The 27,955-nt window shown below is 40.3% G+C and overlaps 1 protein-coding gene and 1 long non-coding RNA gene across 15 annotated transcripts; one reads left to right on the top strand and one right to left on the bottom strand.

The window, feature by feature from the left end:
* Window positions 1–1,174: 1,174 nt before the first annotated feature.
* Window positions 1,175–20,298, top strand: LOC116790554. Of its 13 annotated transcripts, none has more exons than XR_004358436.1 (9): window positions 1,175–1,292; window positions 1,398–1,529; window positions 3,576–3,841; window positions 4,596–4,779; window positions 5,562–5,748; window positions 8,741–8,859; window positions 10,656–10,732; window positions 12,554–12,668; window positions 18,727–19,549. It is a non-coding gene; the product is annotated as an uncharacterized LOC116790554 (long non-coding RNA). The 13 variants fall into 13 exon arrangements; XR_004358470.1 differs by adding an exon at window positions 11,385–11,516 and having other exon boundaries at window positions 1,189–1,529; XR_004358486.1 differs by adding an exon at window positions 11,395–11,516 and having other exon boundaries at window positions 1,189–1,529.
* On the bottom strand, window positions 3,569–27,818 carry LOC116790460 (sodium-dependent neutral amino acid transporter B(0)AT3-like). 2 transcript variants are annotated; one of them, XM_032695465.1, is made up of 12 exons: window positions 27,533–27,818; window positions 18,809–18,949; window positions 17,117–17,254; window positions 15,245–15,426; window positions 14,730–14,840; window positions 9,982–10,094; window positions 9,574–9,702; window positions 8,769–8,925; window positions 7,306–7,510; window positions 5,547–5,706; window positions 4,879–5,041; window positions 3,569–3,805 (listed from the first exon to the last, which is right to left on the bottom strand). In XM_032695465.1, exons 1-12 carry the CDS (start codon window positions 27,687–27,689, stop codon window positions 3,593–3,595), a joined length of 1,869 nt encoding a protein of 622 aa, XP_032551356.1. In that variant the 5' UTR covers window positions 27,690–27,818; the 3' UTR covers window positions 3,569–3,592. The 2 variants fall into 2 exon arrangements, with proteins under 2 accessions (XP_032551356.1, XP_032551431.1); XM_032695540.1 differs by lacking the exon at window positions 27,533–27,818 and adding an exon at window positions 27,145–27,269.
* Between the last annotated feature and the right edge of the window lie 137 nt (window positions 27,819–27,955).

Raw genomic sequence — 27,955 nt, forward strand, 5'->3', positions numbered from 1 at the left:
GGAGGAAATTCTTTACTGTGAGAGAGACGAGACACTGGAACAGGTTGCCCCAGGAAGTCATGGAATTCTCATCCCTGGCAGACCACCACCACACAGGGACTGGTAACACAGGTCCTAGAAGCTGATTTGCCATATTGCAATCTCTCCTTTAATATCACAACTCAGTTCAAAACGTACAGTCAGTCATACAGGTTTGTCTTTTTCTTTCTAAAAGGTGGCACTGTTAAAATAAAAATAAAAAAGGCATAGAATAATTGTTCCTACTAGAGATGAAGAACAACCTAGTTGCTTCTCAACCAGCAGCTCAAACATTTAAACACTCCTATGCCCCACAATGGTCTGCAGTGATACTGGTGTGAGGGAGCACTGTCATGGACAGCATCGCATAAGAGAGGCCTGGCTTGGCAGGAAGCTTTATTTGGTTGGATCATGGGGCAGGAAGAGACAGCAAGATGCTCCAATGTGAAGAACGGAGGGAATGTAAACTTCACTGGTGACTTGGATTAGAACATATTTTCTCTGTATCACAATGGATACTGTGAGAGTGCAAACTGCTGATGTGATCTCAGTTGAAGGTGCAATTTTACAAAAATGAATAAAGTGTAATGCCTGCAATTCCCTGAGCTGATGTTTATCTTTACCTGTAATTACTGGCTGAGTCGTTAGTTTTGAACAGTAACCGCTGTTTCTGAAGACTGTTTGTAAACAGATACAAATACAATGCCGAAATCACAAGAGAAGACTATTTCATTTAAAATATCCTCCACTCAAGAAGGCAAGTGAAAGTAAAGCTGAAACTAGTATGTGTTTTAGCAAATGGAGAATTTGGATATTTGAAGAAAAGCTGGCAGTCTCTACTAGAAACTCAAACTTGCTGTGGTGGCTCATGATAATTGGAAAAACAGTACTGTGAGCATACATGTAAGGAATAGATTAACCATAGCAAGGGGATGCATTTGTTGCTCTAAAATTAGATGTTTGTACTGTTGGGAAGGTAGAAATATTGCATAAAGCTTCTGCACAGAACTGTTCTAAAAGAGATAGTGTCCTATGTTATGGTGGTAAAATACGTTCTACTTAGTTGGTAGCAAGGCAGTGCGTTAAACAGCAACTGCTGACAGGAAGTGTTTGGGTGGATTGAATAACTTGAATCTGGAAATATTAAATGAATTACCTTAGGAGGGTTCTGAATCTGTAATGTGGATTTTCAGCAATCATTGGACAGCTGGGAAAATTGTAAAAGATTTGAGGGTTGGAGTGAAGGTTAAGGTTGTCTCAGCATTTAAGAGAAGGTAAAGAGAGAGAAGTAAACCACTCAATGTAAGTGAGCTTTCTGGAGGGTTTATATGGGGAGGAAGAGGGGTAGGGCTGAACATTGTTTCCTCATGTGTGTGCAGGGCTAGAAGGGAGGAATTTGGCAGAAGTCCCTCTGGAAGATATTGTAGTATCTGGAGGCGTTCATCAAACACATCCTTCTCCCCACTGCTTCCTTTTAGGAGGGAATTACGGACTGTGAATCTCAATTTGAGGTAGGTATCAAGTTTTCCAAGTTAAGAAACTGCCTGTGTTCCAGAAGGAATATGCTTTTCTCTCTTCATCTTTCCTCTGTTTATTGTGTTGTGATAATTTGGGTATGTCCTTATTTATAGTGCTGTTGCAATGCTCCTTTTGATGCTTTTTCCTTTAAGAGGCAGTTGAACTCCTTGTCTAAGGGATTTGGATTCTGCTTAAGGCTATGCCTGTGTCCTTTATTAATTTACCCCCAAAGAATCCAGTCTGTTCTTACAGCCTAGACAATTCTAGAAAAGTCTTGTCTGTCAGAACGGTATGAGTTCACCGCAGCGTATTATAGAAAAATTTGTTGGGATATGGAGATAAAAAATTCAAAGAGGAGTGAGCAGAAGTAGAAAGCATTTAGTATGTAAGACTTCAATACGTTCAGTTACATATTTACATGCACATCCTTCCCCAAATAACAGAGTCAGTCATGCAAAGATGCTGTGCTTCACATGAATAGGAAGGGGAAGGTTGTAGCACTGATTTTACTGGAATAAGGCTACAGTTTTGGCATAGGAATTTGGGTAGAGGTCGCATCAGAAGGGCACTGACAACAGAAACACAATGTTCATGTGAGAGTTGCTCAACACGTTTTCTACATGCCTCCTGCAGCTAAACAGTAACTTCGGATAGTGTGTTTCCCTGCTATCATTTGTAGTTGCTGGAGCTGAAAATTGTCTTCCCTCTGAGTCCTGTCCTAGGCTGAACTGCATGTCCAGTGACCCACGAAGTCTCACTTCTCCTGAATGGGAAGGGGCAGCTCAAAAGTCAACAAGTCTGTGAGTGCATCGCCAGTGACGCAAGATGGATTTGTAGGCTTGAAAGTCTTGTATATGTAGTTTAATTATTTTCTCATCTTGTGTCTGCACTGATTGGATGTGTTTTTGTGTAACAACAGAATTCTGATCAGATACTTAAACCTGCTGCATATACTTGCATATGTGATTTTAATGAACATCTAGCTGTCTGTGGTCAGAGACATGATTATAAAGTATATGCTTTAGTTTGTATTCATACCTTTTATATAAATACATGCACAAAATTTAAATTATTTTTTTTTGTTATTCATTCTTTTTGGAAGCATTTTTTACTCATAACATTTCAAATTTTATTTGCAACAGGCAGAGTAGCAATTTAAATCTTCCATGTCATTGTCAAAAGCTTTACGGTGCATAGGTGCAAGAACTCTGATTAGACCTTTGTAACTTGTGAGGTTTCTGTTGACAGAAGCTATGTTTCCCTGCTGGGGTACCTGCCCCTCTATTGACTTGAAGGGCTGGGGCTGTTGGCAGGCTACCATGAGGCATTGATGGACATCCTCATGCAGACCACTGACCAAGTCCATGGCTCTTGGAAATAAAAAGATGCGTAGCCCAGGCACTTAACTGTTTTGCAGGTGATACTGCTTATCCCACACAGGGGAAGAGCCAGGAGGCTTTGGCCTGGCAACTGCCATACACACAGACTGTTTACCCTGTGCATTTCTTTCTAGCAGGTAGAGTCACAGTGTCCTTTTCATTATTTGGTGTAGACTGATTGGATGCCACTGTTTCTATTCCCATCACTGCTTCAGGAGAATCTTACTGTTCAGGCCAGTTCACAGAATCATAGAATCATTAAGGTTGGAAAAGACCTCCAAAATCATTAAGTCCAACCTTAAGTGGGAGGGAGAGGGGATATTTCTGTCTTGCAGCTTAATTTTTTTTAGTTTTTTTCTTTTTTTTAAGATTTAGTATCCCCCTCACACAACTGCTGCAGCAGCAACCTCCTGTGCATAAAAAGAGTTAAAGCAACGGGGCTGGTACTAGGTTAGTGTGCAGGATTTAGGACAGGATGCAGGAGGGACAATTTTATTAATGTAACTGCAGTGAAATAGGTTGAAATTAAAAGAAACGTAGCACTACTGTTTATATAGTAATAGTGATTGGCTGTAAGTGTATGAACTGCATATACCAGGTTGGTTGATAATACCATATGACAGCTCATCGTGCCTAACAAAGGCTTATTTTTACTTGCAGAGCAATACAATGGGTATTTATTCTTTTGGATAAGGAAAGTTGCTATTAGCCCCCTGACATGAAAATACTTCTGGTGATACAAGGCTTGTGTCCTTGCTTCTGCGCTTCTGTTTGATCAGATGGAAGAGTGCTACCAGAGGTACACATGTGCAGGGAAGGGCAGCTAACAGCACACAGATTGCCTGTACCCAAGGTGGATAAACTTTCTCCTGTTTCATGGGGAAGCCTTCCTATGGAGACAAAAAAGCAAGAGAAAGAAATAATCGGTAGATACACTTATATTTGCATTTTCTCACACTGTTTTAGTAAGGATAGCAACATTTTACTCTTGGTCAACAATAGCAGTTAGTGGCCGTGTCCTCAGTAAACCCTTCTTTTGAGTCTAAAGATGGCTGTAAGTATTTTACAGTTTCAAATATTTATAGCTGTAATTGTGACACATTACTAGGGATACAAGGATGGCCCAAAGAGTTATCAAACCTTCACCCTCTCTTGATTAAAGTCTGTTTATTCGTGTTAGTATTCAAAGCTTATGTGGTGTCAGCAATGACTGAGCATGTTCTTTGTCAAACAGGCAAGATTTCTGTCAGAGATTTTGAGGGAATGATGGTAAAGCAATTTCTGCAAGTCTGTGGCTGTGGGTTTTATTTGGAATGATACATACTTAGTGGCATTTGGAGGAGATACTGATCCTGTGTAATCCTCATACAGTTTAGGACCAGAATCAATCTCCAAACCCCTACACAGGTTGTATTTGAGGGGGATCCAAGAAACTACAGGTGGCATGAGAAAGTGGCACCCAGATCAATTGTTCTGAGCACTGACATGACTTTGTTGCTGAATTAACCAACACTATTCTCAGACCACTGCTCCCTTCCTGTCTGCCTGTCAGAAGTACACATTCATATACTCTTCAGGACCGCAGTGATGTTGGTAGTTCTCACTGAGAACTGTTTTCATCCCTGACATCCTTTTTGCAGTTCTACTCATGCATTTGTTCTACCTCTGAACCCTATATAGGTATGGAAAGTCTGTGAGACATTTCACTTCAACACTTCTCAGCATTACACACACCTATAACAAATATGGAGCACATAGTATGTGGGACACCTCAAGAATAGACACATTTTAGTATGTGTAACCTCTTTGCATACTGGAGCCTTCTCATTCTGAGCACTACATCACTTCAGGCTGCATTCCATAGGTAAGCAGTAGATAGCAATGATTTTAAAGGATCTGGTAAGGGAGAAAAATAGATAATTCTTGCTTTTCTTAGAGGTTCTGAAAATATTTGGGAACATACATATTTAGGGTTCCAGGCTGAGTAACTTGGCGGCCTCAGCATCTGAAGAGTAACAAAGGCCATGAAGACAATTAGCAGGAGCAGAGGGCTGATAAACCTCCATGTGATTTGCCAGTAGAGATTGAGTTTTCGACCAGTCATCCATTTCACATCTTTACTGAACCTTGTAACAGAGAGCATGGTTATGATGATAGATCTAGAGTGGTAACAGTTTCACTTTTTATAATTTTCTGTAAGTTTTAAACACATGGCACAGCACCCTAAATCACTTCTATTCCATACCATTCTTTAATAACTATTGACTTATAGTTATTAATAACTATTAATAACTATTAATAACTATAGACTTATAGTAAATAATAATATCAATGAAGTAGGTCTTTACTGATCCTTCCAGAGATCAACGACCAGTTTGCACAGTCAGTTTACATTACCAGAGCACCTAGTCTAAGGTTTCTAAGTACAAATAAATGATAATATTTCAGCAGTTCTGTAGACTATTCAAATATTTAAAATAAAAAGGCAAAATTATCAAGGGAACAAACAGCATGTTAGGAAGAAGTCTGAATTAACCAGCACCAAATCAAATCAGGTCAGGGACAAAATTACTGTAACCTGAGTTGTATTTATGTCTTATGAAAAAAAAATTCCGTCTGTTTCCAACATACCTTTTAATTTTGTAGACATACACAACTCCAATTACTTCAAAGAAAGCAATGACTAGAAGAGGCACTGAGCCTGCATATCTGTCAAAAATGTCAATCCAGTAACTCCCTGAACCCAGTGTAAAACACAGAGCAATGAGGAAGCTAATTAGACATATTATACCTGAAGAAAAAAGATATCTTTGTTACTGGAGTATTGAACTTGGTAAGTATATTTTTGTTCTAAATTATTTTTGCTCTTGTTCTAGTAATTTTTATTCTCTCTCCTTCTATGGAGCTACAACAAACTATTTTTACCTTACAGGAGTTAATATCACTTTCCAAATTCAGTTTTCCCTTGTGTGTTGGCCAAGAGGCACAACTGTTGCAGGAGGAACGCACTTGCATGACTCGAAACATCCTCCTGTTGTTAATCCTTTAGAAAGCCTGAGCTGTGCTATGCTGTTGCCCAATGTTAATTTTTGGCTGATGCAGTGAGTTTCAAGTGCCCTCATTTCCATGCAACCCTAGGATCAAAGCACAGGCAGCTGTCACCTCAGAAGTGTAAAAGACTCCCTGAATTTCTGTCCCCCATTTCCTCAAAGAGCCCAGAGCAACCGAGGTGTATGTCCCTTATGTTCCAGTGTGTATGGTTTGTGTTTCAGCACACTCTTCTGTACAGTCAGTTCTGCTTTGGCAAGATTTAGATTTGTGGTAATTGTGCGAAAAGTGGGAAGGAGGAAAAGTGTTGCTGGACGCAGACAGGGGCTGCACATCAGTTTGTATGTCTTCCTAATGTGTTATTAATTTCTTCTGGCTCTGAGATGGCCTTTGGTTCAATTCTGTAAAAAGTTGGCTCCAGACATTTTTTTAGTTTTACTTAAGGAAGTTCACAATTGGAAAATCAATTTCAAACTAATATGGTTACCTCCTCAGGTTGTGAATAAATTTGTTTCTGTATAAAAAGTTGTAAAATGAAGGATATAATTTAAATGCCACAGGAAAACTCTAAAAAAGGCATGACATCAGTATTTCCCATGAGAATTTAAAAGGGCACATTGTGGAAGTATTAATCCAAACTTCCAGAAATTTTTCTGGACTGATTTTTCTGGACCAGTTTCACAGTAGAATCTCTCAGACTCTCATCAAGCCTGGTTCTTAAGGAGCAGGTTGGGTTCAGTACCCAGCTCTGGTTGAAAAGATCCCAGTTGTGGTGCAACAACAGGATCACACACACTAGTTCCTCATTTTCCAAGTCGTAATTTTCTACTCTGGCATGTTTATAGTAAACGTGAAATGATCTGTAGCATCATAAACCTGAATGAGGGGTGAATGACCTCTCCTACAACTGTGACAGAAATTCATGTGCAGGTGGTTATGGCAGACCAGCTGATGTCACTGGATGCATTAATGTGATTTGTGTTGGTGCCAAAGGCTTAAGGGAAGACAAAGCTCTTCCTGATGTCTACAGCAGTTCAGAGTGAACCTGACTCCAGGAATAGCAATTTGGCAAGCTTTCTCAGACTGAAACGGCTACCTTGCAAACTTAAGAAAAAAGATATATATAAGGCAATATAATAGTAACCTGACAGCTTCTACCATAACTGCTACCTCATCTCTGTGCTTATCTTCTGCAAACACAGTCCACTGCCCTTACTTACACTGTGAGATTAAGCTAAATTAATATTACAAATTAGTAATTCCTCTGTGATATTTACTAAGCAGTTGGTAGTTTGTGCATGTATAAAGAAGCCACCCTCTTCAAACAAAGCAAATACCTTACCAGATAATAACTCTTTGGGTGTGGATTTAGATACAATTTGAAGCTCTAGAAGAGGAGTGAAGACACCCTCGATGTTTCCAAACATCGAAGAAAGGCCCAAACTGAACAACATTATGAAAAACAGGATGGCCCAGGCCTGGGAGCCTGGCATGAGAATGATAGCTTGAGTGAAAACGATGAAAGCCAAGCCAGTTCCTGATACACTCTGCAGAATTCACAAAAAGATAAAAATACACATTATAATGTCATTTCTCATGCACGAGTAATTATGACACACTTCTGTCCTTCTCTGGAGCCAAGGGTGCTGGTCAGCCTGTGGGGCTCTGTGGCAACTGCAGCTGAGAAAATGTGCAGTGTGGAGTGTTTGTGGGGAGTTTAAATTTTCTATCAGATGTGTCTAGGCAGTCATGGAGCAGAACTTTGGCTTGCACAGAGAGATAGGTCCACAGTAAAGCAGATCTGAGAGCTGTAATTGAAATAGCAATTGTTTTGCTAATACCATTTTAAGTGTGCTTTTCAAAAGATCTCTGATGGTGCTGGAAAGGAAGAGATGTAAATAAGGATATGATTGTCACACTAGCAGCAAGACAAATGGTGAATTATTGATTACAAAGCACCCCAAAATTGCAAAGGCAGAAAAGACTAATAGGGGAAAAAGCCAATTTCAAACAAATTTCTTTTAGTCTCCCAAGGACAAGGATATTTAAATATAAGCATTGAAAGATACTAATGTTGCCATAATTTGGAAGTAAGATGCTTCAAACCATAAATCAGAAATGGCTGCCATCAGAAGAAGTGAGACAAAACAAACTGACTTGTACTGGGGATGGAATGTCCTCCCTGGACTTCTCTGTCATGTGAGTAAAATATGGAATGAGGTAGGACAAATAGACAGAGAAGAAACATCTGTAGTGATAGGGCAAGTGTTTTAGGAGGATTAGAAAATAAGGAAAGGAAGAGGATCCTAATGTATTTTGGTGGCAAACAGTGTACATCGTTATAGGTTTTTTGATGCTTTCCTAAATATAGCTTTAGGAAATATAGATTTAAGAAGTATAGATTTAGGAAATGTAGATTTAGGAAGATTCCAAAATATAGATTTGGGAAATTCCCATTCAGCATCCTTTTTCTGTAATCTTTCATCTAGATGTGTGTCCTCTGTTATGCTTATTCCTATAAACCAAAGTATGACTGAATGTACTGTCCATGGTAGGAGCACCCTTGAAGATTAGTTTTGTGATTATTGTGTGTAATTTTGCATGCTGTAACAGACAACTTTAAGTTCAAACTACCTTACAATGGTATTCTTATTTCAAATGTTGAAAAATTGATTTGTTCAGTGATTATATATAATATATTCATTACAAGTAGAGCAAAATACAAGCACTTGAAAGAAAAAGGAAGATACCAATCCTTCTACATTATTTTGTTTAAGGATTACCTGTTGGAAGCAGTTATGGTACCTGATCAAGAAATTCTTGAAGGTCACAGTTCTTCAGTTTGAGTCCAGCAATTTTTTCTGGATGTGATGAATTTAGGAAACTAATCCAGGAGGTATAGTTTTGTCTCATGATGCTCTCTTCCGGAAGATCAAATTCATTAATGATACTCATAATGTTCCTGCCAGAGAAGCCAACATAGCATTAGTTTAAATGTTTGCAGATGATGTGACTGGAAATGCTATGCCGTGTATCCAGATGTTACTCAAAAGTTGTGCTTACTTCCTGTGCTGCTTTTTACAATATAAAGGAAAATAAAGGACAGTTTTCTTATAAAACAGGAAAAAATAGACTATTTAAAGTCTTCTCTTTCAGATACAAACTCTGAGTACTTTATGCAGATGCAGTCTCTAAAACATTTTTATTTTATCAGGTTCTCCAGATCATTTCTGCCACTCATGTTTAATAACGTAGTGAATCTGGTGGAATAGAAAAATGTGTTGGTTTCTTACTACTTCTAGTGCTAGTCTGAGATTGAGATGTGAACTTTGATGCACTACTTGAAATGGGTATATTTATGTGGTTATGGCTATATATTTATATGGTTATAATTCGTCTCGCTTCTTATGAATGCTACCCTTAACCGTTCTTGCCTCAGTGCCATAATACTTTCTGTTTTTACATTAGACCTCTCCATACATACTTGTCATCCATAGATGCTTTTCCTTTTTATTGAAAATAAATTCTCTAAATGCATGTTTTTCAAATAACACATTATCTATTTAAGCATTGAAACCACAGCATAACATTGGGAACACAACTTTCTCACCTGTCCAAGCAGTCCCAGTAGGCTGTGGTTGCTTTAAACCCCAAAACAGAAAAGACTGGAATGGAAGCGTAGAGGGATGTCATGCTGTTCACAATTGCTACTGTCACAGCATCCTTTTCACAGTCGTTTCTAGGGATAGCATTCAAACAAGTGAAACAACTTTAAAAGGGCAGTATTTTATCTGTGATTCAGTTATTTCTGCAAGCATTTTAATTTTTTAGATTCCCCCCCCCTTTCTGTTAGAAGATCTATTTGGCCTTTTAGAAAGACAACATCTTTTAAGTTCCTTTAGAAAAAATAAGATAATTCATAAATGTTCTAAAGAAAGAGTTTTGAAAATTAAAAAAAAAAAAAGCACAGAATGCAGCAAGAATTTAGCCAGTTAATAAAGGCTGTAGTTCTACTTACTTTGGCAGATTGTAGCTTGAGAATGCAATAAGCCCTCCAAAAGCCAAAGAGAGAGAGAAGAAAATCTGGGTAGCTGCATCAAGCCATACACGGGGATTTTTCAAAGTGTTCAGCTGAAATAATTGGAAGAAATGAATGTATTAGGCTTAAATTAAAATTGCTTTTTCTCTTCCAGTTCTCATAGCTCATCTCTTATTTCAGTTCTGAAATTCTGAGGAAATATAAGGAAAAAGAAGAAAACTGACAGAGTGAAATTTGAATTTTGATGTAAGGGCAACCAACGTCATACAGGAAGCTAAATGAAAAAGCAAGTGGATTACAGAGAATGTTAAGCAGTTTTAAATAGTGGCACTAAGGAATCTTGCCACTGAAATCTGTCTAAAAGAAAGATAGAACATCATCATGGCTAGGCTTCGCGAACGAAGATTTGGGAAAGATAAAACGTAAGTAGTGGGCAAAATGTAAATGTGGTCAATAAATATTAGTTTCCTGCAGAAAGTGGCATGATATATTCATACCCTACCAGGTGAATTACTTGCCAATCTTTTATCAAGGAGGGGAAATAGAAACCAGTATTAGTTAAGAATGTTTTAGAAACGAGATGGTTTAAAAGTAATAGTGGGACTGCAGAGTATTTCACTTTGTTTTACATCAGAGTCAAGTCTGCATCCCAGTCTTGCAGGACAACTTGTGTGTCTTCTGTGTCTATCTGATCCTGGTACATGACTGAGAACATTTGCAGGAGTGAGAGGTAAGTGTGTCAAAAGACCCTTAATAGCATTTTGGGTTTCTCTGCGGCTGGCCCGGGCTTGAAGAGCAAGAATAATGGATTCACCTCAGTGTGGATGGATGCAGGTAATGCCATTACTGCAGATACCCTCCCCACAGGGATGTCAGTGCTTTGACCACAGCAAAAGCGGTGTAACCCTTTGTACAACATAGCATTACAAGCAGATATGTGTAACCACTGCTGGCTGAAATGCTTCAGCTTAGGCAAACCTTTCTAGAGGATTAATTTGAAAAATCATAACCAAACCCTCAAAGGCCAGAGTGCTCACTGGCAGGGCCTTGTGCAGATACAGATCTAGATTGCTATCGCAGTGCAGAAACTTGGCACTCACATTACTGTATGACCTTCACAGTTTGATTAAGTGCTGCCAAGTCAGTGCTGACAGATGCAACTCCCACAAGTCCGGGTTTTTGACTGGGGACTTTGGCAGATGAGTCTGGAGATAGTTATGACCAGTGCTAGGTGCAATGCATTTATTGACTCTAAAAGATACTAATCATCTCCCAAACTTGAAGAAATAGCAGGTGGGCAAGCATGCCATGGCAATGTCATTATCTGCTCTTAAGCAAATTAATAAAAATATTATTTATATTTTAAGTAATATGGCATACAGATTTTACAAGTATCTTCAGAAGAAAAAATGTGCTGATGCCAGAAACATGCAGATGAAGATATACAACCAGAATGTCAATGAATGAACACGGGAGTAATGAGGAAAGGAAGTATAATTGCTACCTCATGGGTGGTAAGATTTTTAGATACTGGAACACATGAAACACAGACAGAAATTTTCTTAAAACAGAATTAAAAATTACTGGGTCCCCGTGATGTGTAAAAACTGATGCTTTTCTCATAAGGCCAAAAAGTAACACTGTACTTAAAGGCAGCATTTCATTAGGGCAGTGCTTTTGCTCTCCTTAATACCAGAAACAGTATGGACAGTCCAGGTACCTGGAAAGAAGCTTTAAATGTCCATGCATAGTAATATATCATAACTGCAAAACAGAGGAAAAAGTTACAAATTGCCTCTGTGGATAGAGGATTTGGTGCCTGTGCTGCCTTTTTCTTTTTCTTGGCTATTCTCACTGCTTGTTAAATAGCTGCAGAGCTCTGGGCACAGGCATCAGTTGCCCCGTCAAGTTCTTGGAATTGTTCATTGCCAAACCTCCAAATATTTACAGTCTCTGAAGCTCTTTCAAATGTGAAAAAACTGGACAAGGAGACCTGAGCTCACACAGATGTCCACTGAAGGTGTGCCATGCAGACTGTTGCTGATGCTTGATGGGGTCTCTTTTCTGCTGCCTCTCATTACTTATTTTTTTCAAAAACCTTTCCAAAAGTCTGTTCCAGCTCCTGTGTTGCTTCATCTTTGACAACTTCTGCTTTCCCTTCAAGTGTCTGTGAACATCATTTCAGTCTTTTTTATTTTCTTGGCAGCTTCATTTTCCAGGTAGCCAAGAGTTTAGAAAGAGTGAGTGAATTGTCAGACTTTTCCATGTCTGAAAGTCAATGAAAAGAAGTATTCATTATTTGTTCTAAAATTTAGGGTACGAATGGTCAGATGGCAAAAAACCTATGTATTTCTGCATAGCCTGCCACATTTTAAATCTATATGTGTATAGTTGTTATTTGTGATATTTTTTAATGGAACTGAAATACAAACTTAGAAAGTGAATAAACTTAAACAGTGGTGGTTTGGAAAAAAAAAATTCATTTGGGTGATTATGATCCTGAAACTGGGTAAGATATAACTTTTAGCACTAGGCGTTAATTCTTTCGCAGATTTTCAAGAACAGTGAGGTGTCACAGTTACCAGAAGGTGGACGTGGCAGCTGTCAGAAACTACAATTTGTGCTGCACTGCAAAGTAGGAAAAAAGTTGGAAAATATTGCCTCCGGTGAGTGGGAAATGTCAAGAAGGTTGATTTTATTTATTTATATATTTATTTTAAAAGCAAAATGAAAAAAGCAGTAGGTGAGCTAATTCTAACTTTATTTTGCTAAAACTTTACCAACTTCCTGCAAAAAGACAGGAAAAGAAGAAGGAAACAGCACACACTTAAGAAACATGCTTCACGATTTTGTAAGCAAGTGTGGTCTGGATGGCCCAGGTAAATCTCTACCAAAAAAAAAAAAAAACCCACAAAAAAACCCCAACCCACAAATCAATAGCCCCCCTGTACAACTCATTTCGGGACATTCCTTGTGGAGAAGCATAACAGGAAACACAACTGTGTTTATTGATGGCAGGGGTGAGAATAGTTCCTCATGAAACAGGCTAACAGGAAAGAAAATATTGGCACTGCAGATATGGGCTAAGGGGAAGAAGAGAGAAGGGCAGTGTTATGCTTACTGTCTTTTGAAGTCCTTGAAGTGCCACAATCCTCTATAGCAGTTGGTAGATTGGTTTAACAAAGCCATCTCTCTCTCTTACACTATAACTTTCTGTGCAATGGCAACACCCATAGCAGGTATCAATTTACCAGGCTGTTGCATCAGCTTTCCCATGTTTGTAGATGAGAACATAGTTTCATCACTAGAACCATCTTCAGATGACTTTTCAAGTACGTCCCCAGGATCTGCTTCCTGAAACTAGCTAACCATTAACTGCAAGTTGACTGCAGGTGGATTTCCACTCTGACTTCTGACACCAGTCTACAAATCCATCTGACTCTTTTTATGATGATCCACTCCTCCTTAGCACTGCAATACCTTCAAGCTTTTGGGAATATACACAAATCTACTTTCTGCGTTAAGTTCAGTGTGCAGTGATCCCAAGTCCCAGAGATGCCTGAGCTCTTCCAGAGAAACCAAACAGCCAGGCTGAGATCAAATGATAACAGGCTAAGCCCTGTTCCTGGTTGTGTCTAACCTGCTTTCTTCCTTAAGATGTTGCACCAAGCTTTTATTGACACGTCTGGACCTTAAAAAAAATGCAAGTGTATGTCTTGATCTCCTGTAATAACCAAGGTTGTCCTTCTTGAGCTCTGGCAGCATTTAGATGATGGCTGTCCATGCCACTGGGCTTGCAGAGGGAGGGATAAAGAGATGTCTCCTCTGAGCTTTCTCCTGCTGTTGTCCCTTTCCAACCTGGCATGTAATATATCTCTGGGCTACCTGACTTATGTTTTCCTTAATGCCTATTTTCTTGTTGTAGAAAAGGAAAGGGAAAAACCCCGTGCTCCTGTAGTTGGAAGTGCTGCTGTGGCTGCAGAACCAGTGGATGCTCTGAGACCACCTATTAGTGGGTGCTGCTTTCGTCCTCTGCACTCACCGTTTCATGGAGCTTTTTAGCACAAAGGCAGAGCTGTGAGGAGCTTACAGTTTATAGCAACCATTCAGCGGGACAGTCTGACTTTTCATTTGGGAATACCACTAAGAAGAGTGTGAAAAGGGCCTTTTGAAACGAGAGATCTGGAACTCCCATCCCTTTGAGAAGATGAGAAAAAATGGGAGAGGCATTCTTCTCTAGCCGTTGTGTCTTTTAGGAACAGCTACGATGGAGGGGAGGAAACTGCAGTTAAGGAGAAACATGGATAGAAGAAAATTACTTTCAACCTTAAAAAAACCCCACTTTGCAGTGTGTAACTCCTCATTAGTTTTCCTTGTTTATTCTTACAAGATTAAAGTTGTGCAAATTCTATAACCTTGGCATGAAAATCTCATCTTTATCATGTGCTTGTGAAGTTTACTTACACATTCAAGACTGAGGCACCCATAACATACTTAATTTTCCAGTATTTTCTGATATGCTTACTACTGAATTGTTAAATACTTTGATGTTTTTCATTTCTGCCGAAGTATATTAAAATACTAAATCACTTCATCTCAGAAAAAAGAGCTTAGCTGAGCTCTTGGATAGAGAGCTAGATCAAGAGTTGCTGGAAAATGAGTATACAGTGTGAAATCTGAGGGGGAGAAAAAGGAAAAATATTTCTGACTATAGCAGCAATACTTACATTAGGGGTGAAGAGGTAAGCCAGACCATCTGTGGCTCCTGGTAGAGTGAGTCCTTGAATAAGGAATATAGTCAGGACCAGGTAAGGAAATATTGCTGTTACGTAAATTGCCTAAAGTAGGAAAGTCAGAAGACAAACAGTTACTGGCAATAACTTCAATAAAACCTATTTAAGTTATTGCAACATATAATCCTAATAATATTTGACAAGACAGCTACGGATGAATACTGCCATCTTTAAAAGAAGCAGGGTGTACTTTTGCATAATATATTTTTAAGAAAATTGCCCTTAAAACTGTGTGAGAGAAGGCTGGTAGAGCAGAAGCATTTGCAATGGAGAAAGAGAGAAACATCATTTTAAGCCACCTGTACTACTGTTCTGGCTTCGTCAGACAAGGAGCACAGTGAAATGGTGCTAGTGTGGTAAATAGGGAAGGCTTTCCTTGGTGGTAAAAACTCGGTATCTGGAGAGCAAGATGCAAAGGTTGGGGTAATGCACTTCTCTGTCCTGTGTACCTTTCCTGTGGTTTCAATTCCTCGGATGGTGCAGAGATAGACAATTGCCCAGCAAGTTGCTAAGCACAAAATGAGCCACCACTGTAATGTGCCACTCTCAGTGATATCAGGTGTTATGTTCAAAGTCTTCCTATACCAAAAATAATTTACTGCAGAGCTTTCATAGCATTCTTTGTTGAACCCTGAAAAAAAAAATGTGGCAAGTATTAGAATGAATTGTGGACTGCCAAATCAAATTCAGAGGTGGACTTTCTGCACTGTGTGTAAAGTGCAGCAAGACAAACTCTGTCACATCAGTCTGAGATTCTGAGACTTACTTGAGACCTTCACCAGAACATCACCAGTGTTTCTCCAGGGGATAACTTTCTAAATAGAAACAGTGTTGTATGCAGTGCAAGGTAAAATCTAAATTAACGGCACTGGAGACTATGGAATTCTTAGCTGTATGTCTGCAAGTTGGTGGAGCCATAACAGGCTTCAGGCACCTGAGGATACTTCTAAGGCCAGGCTCCCCTGGCGATGTCATGGCCCTGTAGTGGGGAAAGACCCAGGTATTGACCTCTTTGGCTTAGGTTTCCAGGAGTTCTGTTACTGGGAACCTCAGGCGCCTGCACCCAGGAGAGAGGACATTCCCCAGCCACGTTCTGTGCCTGAAGAAAAAGGAATGGGGAACATGACATGCATCATAACCTGTGCTTACCCCTCTGCCTATGAGCAACCTAAATCCCTGAGGGGGGGGTTGACAGAGAATCCTCAGGAAACCCATTGACCTGCTGTCTTTAGCTGGAAACCTGAGTTCCCTGGTTGCTGCAGCCCCTGCCATTGCTCCCAACCAGAAATGGGTGTGTCCTGAGAACACTCAGTGCGTTTCCAGAAGCTTGTTACACAGTGTGGCAGCACTGATAGCTGTCCCATAACCAGGAGGTCCAGCACACATCAAAACTGGGGGAGTCTGCGTTCACCTAAGCTTGGTAGATGGGAACAGCTGCTACTTGTCTCAGAAAGCAGCTCCTTGGAGAGAGCATTGCCTTTGTGATGGAGAAATACAGGTTCTTCCCGTCTTGGCACTGGTATTGAAAAATCTGTCCTTAAGGGATTTCTTCATTATTTTCAAAAGATACTAAACTAAAAATGCAAGGTTTTGTATACCAAATATTGATTAAATAGTTGATCTGCAAAGCAGGTTTGGAAAACATCTGTTTAACTCCCTAACTGGGACATCTGAACCTGAGAAATGAAAGAATCCTATTTCTTAAAGCCCAAATAATTTTGTCTACTTCTGTAAGAAATACGGGTTATGTCTTATTGTCTTCCTACTCTAGAACAGTCCTATGGCCTCCAAAAGAAGGTTGACTTTTTTATATTTTGTCTCTTAGCCTCTAACGCAGGTTATGGTTCTTGCTGTGCCTGGACCTTGTTTTCTCTCAAACTGAGCAAAAAAGAAAGCTGAAAAACAGTTTTAAAGACCTGACAGAAGTTCTCCTTGTTCTGCTTAGCTACACTGTCTGTCTTTGGTCTTACTGAAGTTTTGTAACAGGTAGCATGACTTTGGTCTGAGCACCAAAGAATCCCACTTTAAGTAGTTATTCTGCTTATTTAGTTGTCTTTTTTTTTTTTTTTAACACTTATTTTGCTTTCCATTTTGAAATCAAGCAAAATGGCTCATGGATTTTCTGGATCTTTGTGTTTCTGTGAGGATGATGAATTTGAGTAGGCTATTGTGACTCCTGGACCTTTTTAACGTGAAATCAAACCAGGACTTGTGCACAACTCAGGGCCAAATCAAGTGTGGCTTTTCAGGATTTCTTGGTGAGCACACACTGATGTTTCTGATCCTCCTTTTGCTAGCAGTGATCATGGTATTGTAGTTACCTGTTCTGTTTGCGTTTAGAGGACAAACACTCCAAGGAAGAGGTTCTTGGAAGGAGTTTATGAGATACCACATCACCCAGGTTAAAACAGTGTTGTAGTATAAGCTCACCAGAATGGACACCACCCACGAACCAACACCTGCAGAAAGCACAAGATCTCAGCTTAGAAAAGCTTTGGAAAAAATTATCAGTCAGTCACAGCACTAGCTCTTGGAAGCTCACACTTCCTATTGTTTCAAGATTTTCTTGTCCATCCTCCCCTACCCCTCCTAGAGATTTTCCCCTGAAAGATGGGCATTTGTGTCCTCAGTAGCCAAACATTAGTACACAGTCTCCCAGCTCATCAACCCTGTTCCAAGAATGCTGACACTCTCTACTTACATAGAAGATTAGGATTGAAACCTTTGCCCTAGCACATAATACATTGTTTTCTATAACATGGGACAACTTTAATAGTAGAGACCAAAAGAGACTGAAGTTTTACAGCATGCTGTAGCTACATGAGGCCACTCTTCTGTCCCAAATCATGCATGTATGCCCCAAATTGATCTCTGTTTTGCTCCTGTGATAAGGAGGGAAGAATATCACCACATTTTCTGCTTGCTTGTACTTTTACAAAGGACATGCCTAATTGAAGGATGTGGGCTTAGCTGGAAGCACCACCCCGTTGCTTGGTATTTCTTCCTTATTACCCTTGGCTCTTAGATAACTTCTCTCACCCATCCCTTCTTCTCCCACATGTGCCCACAGGCATGGCTGTCAGTGCCAAGCCCATTTCAAGCACCTGCTTAGTGCAGGGCATGATCCAGCAGGGCTGGCTGGAGCATCCAGGGGCTTCTCCTTGCCCTACAGGCACAAGGGTGCTATCTCAAATACCTAGTAGAGTCAATGCTTCAGTCTTCATGGTGGCTGTTCCCAATCACTTCTACAGCCTAAAAAATCATGCAGGACACAAGATGTGTTTTTTCAGTGTATATTCAATAAATAGAAAAGAATTGCCAGTACAGTCCTACACACCAGTCTGATGCACACTGCCATGTGGATTGTACCATGTGCCCAGCTGTGTTAATAATGTACCTTCAGTAGCCCCCCTGTGGCCCCCTCTTGTGGAGGGCAGCTTTCCCAGGTGCTTTAAACTCATTACGAGGTGGACGGATCCTGTTCCTGGTTTCATGTCTTTCTGTCCTCCCTTCAGTCTGACTATTCATGGACAGAGGAGACTGGCTTCTGGAGGGGCTGTCACGGCGGACCAAGAAGCACTGTAGGCTCACTTGAGTGAGCACCAAGATATGGTAGGAACAGGACAGTGTTGGCTAGCAGAGCTCACATTCATTATGCTTCCAACAGCAAAGGTTACGAGGTTTGCATTTTAGGCTCCTGTGTGCCTAGAGTAATACCTGATGAGAGCAATATTGAATTATAGAATCATAGATTTGTTTGGGTTGGACATCTTCAACTAGACCAGGTTGCTCAGAGCCCTACCCAACCTGACCATGACAATTTCCGGGGAAACCACCTCTCTCTTGGCCACCTGTTCCAGTATCTCACCACCCTCATTGAAAAGAAATTCTCTCTAATCCTAACATTCATTAATTTTTGTATCTTAAAAAGCATCAGGCATAGGTGTGTAGGAAGTGTGTGCTGGATGGGAGCTCATTTGCAATTCCTTGAGCTGGGACCCAAAGAGACGTACCAACGCCTCCAAGATAAGGCGAGACAGTGTTCCAGGCACCAATGCTGCCTTTCCTCAGGCACTGTCCTAGGGCCAATTCAAGATGCAACAGTGGGATTCCTTCGAAGAACAGAGCAATGAAGTATGGGATCAGGAAAGCCCCTGAAAAGACAATTAAGTGCAATTAAGTCACATGATTATCTGCATCTCTCTAAAATTATCATTTGGTAATTAATCTGCTTTATGAACCTAACAGTCTGTGTAGGATGCGTGAGGGATCATTTCTAGGGACACTTGCCAAATGTGTTACTGGTAATTTTGTTGGTGAAGATGGAGGAAGAAGGACTGGGATGCTTCGTGTTGCAGGACACTTCCCCTCAGGCATTTCTACAGCCCATTATAAGTATTTCACTCACGATTTCATCCCTTTCCCTTTCTTTTAAGCATCTTTTGTCCCCATTCTCATAAAGAACAAGGATTTACCTGTCCCCTATACCATCTGTTTTCCCTTCAGTGCTTTGGCTCATTCCCCTTCTTAAAGCTCTCAGGCATGTGCTCCTCCGTCTTCCACTGCTAAAGCATGATTTTGTGCTGGATACCCCCAAGAGACCAGGTTGCTTTATCACATGAGGTTCTGCTCAGAGCACAGAGCCTCTGGCTAACGAAAAACTGAAAGCAAGGCTGAAGTTTTTCTGTGAGACATGGGGGTAACGAAACCCAATTTCTTCCCAGTTTGTATCCTTGACATCTTTCCTGGTTTTCTCACAGCATCTCCTTTGGGCCAGAAGCAGCACATGCTGTTGGTTACCTGTGGGAAGGGACCAGTCCTGCCAGCAGCCTGACTATTTCCTGCTAAACTGTGTGCAATTCCTTGTTTCCCACACCTTCCCTCAGAAAGAACATGGGTTTGGGTCTCCCTTCTTTTGCACAGATACCGATTTTTATGAGACCAGGAGAAGTTCCATCAGTATGTTTATACCACCTGCCCAAATGTCCAATCAAATTGAAATGGTGTAATAGATTGAAGTTTATTGCCATGACCAACAACCACTGTGACCACGAAGCCTCTTTTCTCCAGGGAAACAAAGACAGAAGTCCTGCCTCAGCCACCTCCCAGTCCTCCTACCAACGTGTACTGATTCTATGCCCCTCATTGCTTTGTCAATAAACCTGTGCCTTGTTCTACCATTTCTACTTTGCCTCCAAATCTCGTATCTGAGTCTGCTCAGCTCTGCTCTTCCAGCTCTGGAAACTTTCTCCTCTCCCTCCAGGTTGGCAGGGAGATCAGCCTCACCATCCCCATGCGAGAGAGCAGAACAGAGTAGCTCTACTCTATGCTCAGTCTTCAGCCCTGAGAGGGAGGTTGGGGAATGCAGAAGGATTTGCCGTCTCCACCTGGAGTGGCGCCAGGATTCTGCAATCACTGGTTATTTAGAAAGGCTGGGCAGATAAATCTAATCACTTAGGCTATTGTGTATTGCAATAACTTCACTACCTATTGCTAGGAGCTGCAATAAATACATACAACATCCCAAGAAGGTGTGGTGTTGAATGGTTGAGCCTTCTATCAAAAAATCAGCAAAGCTCTTCACAATGGAGGACTGTTCTTAAATTGCCAAAGGTGGAAATAAATGTCTTGCCTTATAACCTGAACTCTTAAGATGTTTTTAACTACTAAGAAGTAGATTTGAAAAAGGAGTCTCACAGTTAATTCCCAGTACGTTAAATCCTTGATTTGGATCCTTGGTACCCCTGCTCAGTAGTCCTTGTCCTTGGAGGAAGCTCTAAAGTGGCTGTTACAAACTCCCCCCTCCAAGAGAGATTTACAGAGGGACTTAAGGACCACAGTAATCTGTTTATTTTTATTTGCCACCTGATGAAATCTCACCTGGAGCTACTTACCAAAGCTCCCATGTAAATATGAAGGAATTTGGAGGTCCCTTCCACAAGAACTCAGTAACCTCTTGGCATGCTCAGTTCTGTGCTCTGCTTCAAACCTGCTGCAGTATCCCTCTCCACAGCACACCTGACAGCCCAATGCCTTGGACTGGCCCCTGAGAAGAGCAAAATATTCAGGCAAGTGACCAGAGCACCACAGTATGGAGCACTCTACTTCTTTGTCTGGCTGCCTGGCCATACACCAGCTCTGGGCAGTAGCTGTCTTGCTGTAATCCACACGATGCTGAGGCCTTGCTAACAGAGCACTCCATAAGAGCCCAACCTATCTCCCATATCATATCTCCTGGGAAATAACTATGTAATAATTCGTGCAAACTGCCCTCTGTTATCTCCCTCCTCTTTTCTGTTTGCTAGTTGAGCCAGTGACAGTAGAGTGTTTAGGCATTCTGCTGATAAAAACCTGTTTACTTTGTGCAGGCTTGTGTGTACCTCCAGGCATATTTACAACATGGCAAAACGTAATGTCACACTTGGAAAGAAGATACTGGTTTTTCATGAGAACACTATAAAAAATCTGCTATCTGCAAATATGAAAATATGGCAGAAAATTTGGTTAAGAAGAAATAATTTATGAAGCCAACCTTTCTCGAATCTAATTGAAGTAAACAGCTTGTAGTGTAAAATTAAATTTTCAGTTATTCATTCCTTTGCATTACCCTATTTTTAGGCAAAAAGAAAATAGTCAGGAGAAGGACAGTCAGCCTGCTGAAGCACTTGAAGCTTACTCTTTTCCACAATAAAGTCCCCCACCTATAGCAAAACCAAAAATGCATTAACACAAAGGTATCATATACGGAACAGTGAGTAGGAACCCTCTAGTACTGTATAGTCAAGGGCTCTGTTTAATAGATAGAAGAGGACGTGCAACAAGGCAAAATTTAAGCACCATTTTTTAAAAAATGCACTGAGAAATCTAACAGCGGAAAAGGCAAGCAGAAAATCCAAGGAGCAGAATGAATCAGCAAGCTGATTCACCTTGGTGATTTGCTGCGGTACCTAACACACAGCAGATATCACAAACCAGAGCATTCAAACACAGGCACAGCAAAACCCCATCAGAACCCGTATGATGGGTTATCCTGTATCTGGACATTCTAGGTATATTTATATTTAGATATTCTAAATCTACATGCTCTACAATGAAAGGAAAATAAACTACATAAGAAGCAAGCCAAGGATGGGGGGGACCTCTTTAAAAAAAGGTTTATTTTCAGTAATTTTTTCCTCTCAAAAAATGACTAAGAAAATGATAGTGATGAAGTATTTTTAAGTACTATTAAAGTCTGGAGAAATGCCCATAAAAATTGAAAGTATTGACAGAGCATGATTTAGTTGCATCCCTGAGGTATGACCTAGGAAAATTTTATTCTACATCATTCCTTCTGTCAGAAAGACACTGAAGATTCAAAAAGCAAGTAGATACATGAAGTACTAAAAGAAGGTCAAGGGGAAGGAGGGAAACCCAGTTCAAAATCTATGAGAGTTGAAAGTTATTTTGGAAGGAGATCCTGCACAAGGATGCCACAAAGCTGTGGAACAATCCCTGTGCACATGAGAAGGCACAGAAAGCCTTCAAGAATTTTTCGAATCACGCTATCAACAACTGCAAATACTGGACGCACTGGTGAGCTGGTTCCATTAAGAATAGAGTCCCAAGTGACAAGGAGCACCAGTGTGTGACACGACTGGTGAAGAACCACTGGAATGGAGGTAACTCCACAGTCACAGCAGCAGAAAAAAAAAGGACCTGGTGCACTCAAGATACACTGAGGGTTTTTAAACCTGACCCCTTGATCGCAATGTGCAGGCAACTGCTCAACCATATTTAGCAAAATGACACTCGAAGGGCACGATCTTTGTTATATCACCTGCACATGACAAACTGGATGAGAAGTGCTATGATGCAGCCTGGGGAGAGCTGCTGATGCACCACAGGACAGAATGACAAGGAGGGTCAGGAAGGAGCACAGTGTAAAGTTGGTTCACATCGACCAGCAAAACAGAGTGAAAGAACCTAACTGGGTTTGCAACTTCTTAGAAAGAGAGACCAACAGACCTGACTAGTGGAAATGCAAGGCAGACTGAAGAATCAGCCAGGTGACCTCCTGATCTACATATACCAAGATCAGCAGAAATCGATGAGTCACAGCGAGAAGCAGAGAAAACCTAGTAGCTCTGCTTGATGATGGGATACTAAGGAAGACTTCCTAAATGTTGGAGAAAAACTTGCAGGAACTGACCCATGTGTTCAATTTTGCATCTTAGCAGTGCTTGTGGATCAGCTTGCAGAAGAAAGGCAAATGATTTGAAATGATGATCTAAAGACACAATAACATTTGAGAGGGCAGAACTTGAATAATAACTTTCCTTCAGATAGAGATTTAGCAATAGAAAAAATAATTATGATAAAGACTGAAATGACCTGGAAAGGGTAAAAATAGTAACTTCAAATGCATCTGTAGAGTCTGAAAAATTCGGAAAGCACATCTCAGTGTGATACAATGCAACAAGAACTCAGAGATCCACTTTACTGGTTCTGTTGGTACCTAGGAGGAAGGGCAACAGGTGCACTTTTCCAAAATACTGAGGACTTAATGGCAAGATACCTATGACAATTTGTGTTTTGCCTACAAGAAATTGCAATAGGTGGTAATTACTTGTTCAGACACAGAGAAAAAGCTATTAGCTATTGAAAGGGGATTATCAGACCCGTCCCATTTTCTCTATTGGAGTTCAACTAAGCAGTGTAGTAGTCAACAAAGCAAGGAATCACATCAAGACATCTGGTAGGAAAAAAAGGAGCAACTTAATTACACTCACTCCTCTCTCTAGAAAATGTACTTCATGACCTTTATTATGTCTTCTGCACATGCCTCAATTCAGATGAAAAGTATGAGCTAGTATAAACATCATATTTGTGCAGCATATTTATGATGGCACTGATTTTAACTTGCAAGTCACATTGTACATCTTACAGACTGAGACTTGGCAGGGTTGAATTTCCCCTATAAATGACTATATCTCCTTGAGCAACACTGAAGGAGCTAAAGCTGAGTCCAGAAATCCAAGGGCACAATAGCCATTTCAAAGAAAGACATGTAACACCCATAGATCAACTGATAAAATAATCTTGGTGAACTTCCTTTGAAATACTCATGACTAAAGGATGCAAGCAAGCAGCACTCACTTGCACCAGCCTGAGCTGTAAAGGGCAAACAAATATAACAAACTGTGAAAGGATCAACTCCAAATGTCACAGCTTTACACCAAGGACTTCAGCAGAACACAACAACAATCCAGAAAATTAAGTTTGTTACTTGCTGTAACACAATTTTTCTGTCAGAGAGTGAACTGTTCTGCACTTCCCAATATACTAGGTTTGGGTTTGTGTGTCTTTACAGTATCTTCCAGGTATACATGTTGTTCCTCTTGAGTTTTGTTTTCTTTCTGAGGACACAGTGAGCCAGGCATTTAGCAGCAAGTCATAGTTCAAGTTTGAGGAAAAGGTCAGGTAGGGTTATAAAAGTCTGTAAATGGTTGCCCCAGAAGTAAACAGTTCTCCCTTTTTACCATGACTGTAGTGTTGATGCGTATTTCTTTTCCTAGAAAGAAACTGTATTTTATATAAAAGATATTTTTCAGTCATCTTGTAGGCTCGGGCACATTTTTAATGCCCATGAGCTAGGCAAGAATATACTAGCAACAATTAAAAATAAACCATTGCAGTCAGTCCAGCTAGAACTGTGATGATTTTTCTAAAGAATACTCAGATGACTCTATGTGTACACGTATAGCTATATGACTTGTTAGTGTCTCAATATATACTGAGTCAATATACACTTGCTAGTGTCTCAACAATATACTGGGCTGTTTAGAGACTTCTTTTCAATCCCAGTTGCCTGGGAACATTTGTGTTTGTCTGCACTGTCTGTGGCAAACAACCTTCATACCCATTAGTCATGAAAAGTAAATAACTAACTTAACTCAGGCAATAAATCCAAATAATCAGTAACGGCAGCAGGTGATAAATGTCAGCAAAACTGATATTATATTAGATACGAGTTACTGAGTAACACTAATGTGCAATGAATCAGGTCCAGAGGTCTGATGGGAACAGCTGACATGAGGCAAAAACGCAAGCACTTGTTTTCATCTCTTGGTTTTTAAAACATGTAGAAATGAGGAAAAGTACATTGACTAACGCTTAAATACTTGGATATCACCCGAACCAGCTGCGAAACTGCACCACAGAAACTATTCAGCCTTCGAGCATGTCTGTGCCATATCCATACCAGATTTAGCTGCACTTATGACTGTGGCTGCAGGCACAATCCACTGCAGCTCTCAGGGCTCCCAGTTAACTGTTGTCTCCCACTGCTGCTGTTCTCTCCCATGTTCACATCTTCAGATGCACACAGAGCAAAAGAGCAACTCAGCCTTTATCCCTGCAGCATTTTCCTATTTTTATTATCTTTAAGCCTTCTCTAACCCCTGTATTTTTTGTCCCAACAGTTCCTGTGGGAAATATCAGAGATCTGGAGCCAGATAACACGAGCAAACAGACTTTCTGAACACTGTTCAGTCCATTAGACAGGTCACCATGGGTCTCCTTGCAGTCAGTCTCACACTTCTCCTGGAATGGTGAGATCTGTAGGGTAGGGATGCAGGGGATCCCAGAAGGGAGGATGGATGAGAGAGATCAAACCGCAGTAACAGGTGAGCATTGCTGTCTTCTGAAGTGAAGCTGGGATCTGAAGATGCTGAAAAACTGTTGGTCAAAGCTGCTCCCCCACCTCCAGCATGGAGAAACAACGATTGGTGCTTCATGGGAAGGTTTGAGAGCCTTTTTAGGGTCAGTAGCACAATATTTCATCTTAATCTAGATTTGCACAAAACTCTGAAGCACAAATTTCATGCAGCCTCACACAGTTGGTGGCCCCAGAAGCAGCTCTGTGCAATGAGATGTGCAGAGGAGCTACATCTTGCTATGTCCCTGCCTGTGAGTTTCAAACCTTCCACTGAATGCTTTGTGTTAATCATTCATTACATTACAAAAATATCATATTATGTTCTCTTTATTGTGTTATTTGTTGATACTGTACGTGTCTTCCTTAGCTTTCCAAGACTGAAAGGCCACCTGGGATGCTGTAGAGTATTTGACCTGCAGTTCCTGCTCCAGAACATTTTCATTGCAGGTCTCATGCCATATCTGCTATGGGGATGTCCCTCTAAAGGTCTTTATCGTGTCTCATTAATGCAAGTATCACTAACTGAAATGACCGTTTTTTTTCCAGTCATTCCCATGGACAAATGCAGAGAAATAGTGTGAACCTATGGCTTTCTAGCCACCCAGTTATGGCACTTCTCTAAGGGAATTTCACTGGGTTTCTCATCTTGAAAATAAATAATGGAAACCACCAAGACTCCTGGGAGGAATCTAATCTACTGCATCTTGTCTTTTATTATTTGTACTTGTGTAATTGTAACTTTCAGCTGTTACGTATTCAATGTTAAAAAGCTCCCTGCCACCAAAATAATTTCCATTTTCTTGTTTAAAGACTATGATAGACACACTTTTTCATTTTCAATTTCATTACCTAAATAGATTGAATTCTTAAATTGTTTCTTGTCCCACAAGTTTTCCAGCCCTTGAATAATTGTTGGGGCCTGTCTGCATTTTGTCTAATTTTTCAAGTTGACTTTGAAAAGTAGACTTTCAGAAAAAGTCAGAGATTCAGAAGTTGACTTAGTATTGGTAGCAATATCTCTACCTGCTTCCTAGTGCTCTGCTAATATATGCCAAGATTCCTTCTGTTGATACAACCTGCTGTATCTCATTCATTGAGCTGCTTACCAGAGTCCCTAAGTAGCTATTCCTTTCTGAAACACCTTCCGTTAAAGGCAACATCCACTCTTGGTTCCTTGGTTGATTGAAATATATGTAGTTCATCAAGAAATACAGATACCTTAGTAAAACAAGCTTGGATTTAATAATGTTTTCTGTCGTTTGACAGTTTCTCCAGATTTGAATTCTCTGTTTCTCCAATTAATTGAAAGATAACAAATAATATTGGGCTGAAACATTTTGCTGTCTCTCTCTGCTTTAGACAGTGGCAGATTTCAAAAGCTATTATGAATGGTGAGTTACCAAGCACTCTTTTCTGATCCATTTATATATACCAAATTGTCTGATTCTAAATTGTCTTGGTGGAACTGGTGCCCAGGGACCGGCTTGGACACCTGTCCACACCACCTGACAGGCTCCTGCTGCTGTTCTATCAGCTGAGCATTTTAAACAGCCTCTCAGACATGGAAAAGCACAATTTAGTTTTCTGCAGAGACAGCTCCAGATGAAGAGGTAACTCCTAAGAGCATCAGAGAAGGAATGGCTTGCTCACCTTCCCAAAGGAAAATTCAGTGGCCATTTGGCTGGGGGCCAGTTCACTCAGTCCTCCCTAGGACTTCTCCTTAAGGTAGCCTGTTGCAGGTTCAGTCTCCTGGTCCCATTGGGACTGTAGTAGCAATGTAAAAACTTTAAAATAGCCTCTTCTGAGAGTGAGCATCAGTCAGGTCTTCCTAAACAAATGCATCCTTTTAAAATGAAATATACTTCTATAGAAAAAGCTAATCTAACTAGAGCAAAACATTTATGAGAATTAGATAGTTTTTTTTAAAAAAAGTGATGTACCCGATACAAATTATATAACTTCCATACCTCTCAGATGTCAGTACAATTATATTAGAATTGCAGTGTAATATTTTGGCAAAGTCCCATTTCAATCTTACCGCCTCCATGTATCTGACACAAGTATGGAAATCGCCACACGTTCCCCAGACCAACAGCAAATCCGATACAGCTTAAAATATACTGGAACTTATTGTCCCACTTGGGTCTGCCATCTTCTTTAGGGATTTCAGGTGTTGCTGATAAATCTTTTGACATTTTAGTGAAATATCCTTGGCTCCTTAGCCCCTTTCCCTATAAACGGGAAGATGCTTCAAAACCTGCCTCTCCTACAAGTTTTATGTAGGGTGACAGGAGGATACTGGAAGAGAGGTGGAGCTCTCTTTTTATCTGATACAAAGGAATGTGTCATTGCCAAGGCTGCAGTTTAAAGACAAAACCAGGAATTGTTATTATATAGTTACCACTCTTGCGTTTTTTGCAGCTCCTTCTATAGTTGGAGAGCTTGGGAATATGTTGTTAAT

The sequence above is a fragment of the Chiroxiphia lanceolata genome, chromosome 1 (genome assembly GCF_009829145.1).
Source record: "Chiroxiphia lanceolata isolate bChiLan1 chromosome 1, bChiLan1.pri, whole genome shotgun sequence".
Classification (NCBI taxonomy): domain Eukaryota; kingdom Metazoa; phylum Chordata; class Aves; order Passeriformes; family Pipridae; genus Chiroxiphia; species Chiroxiphia lanceolata.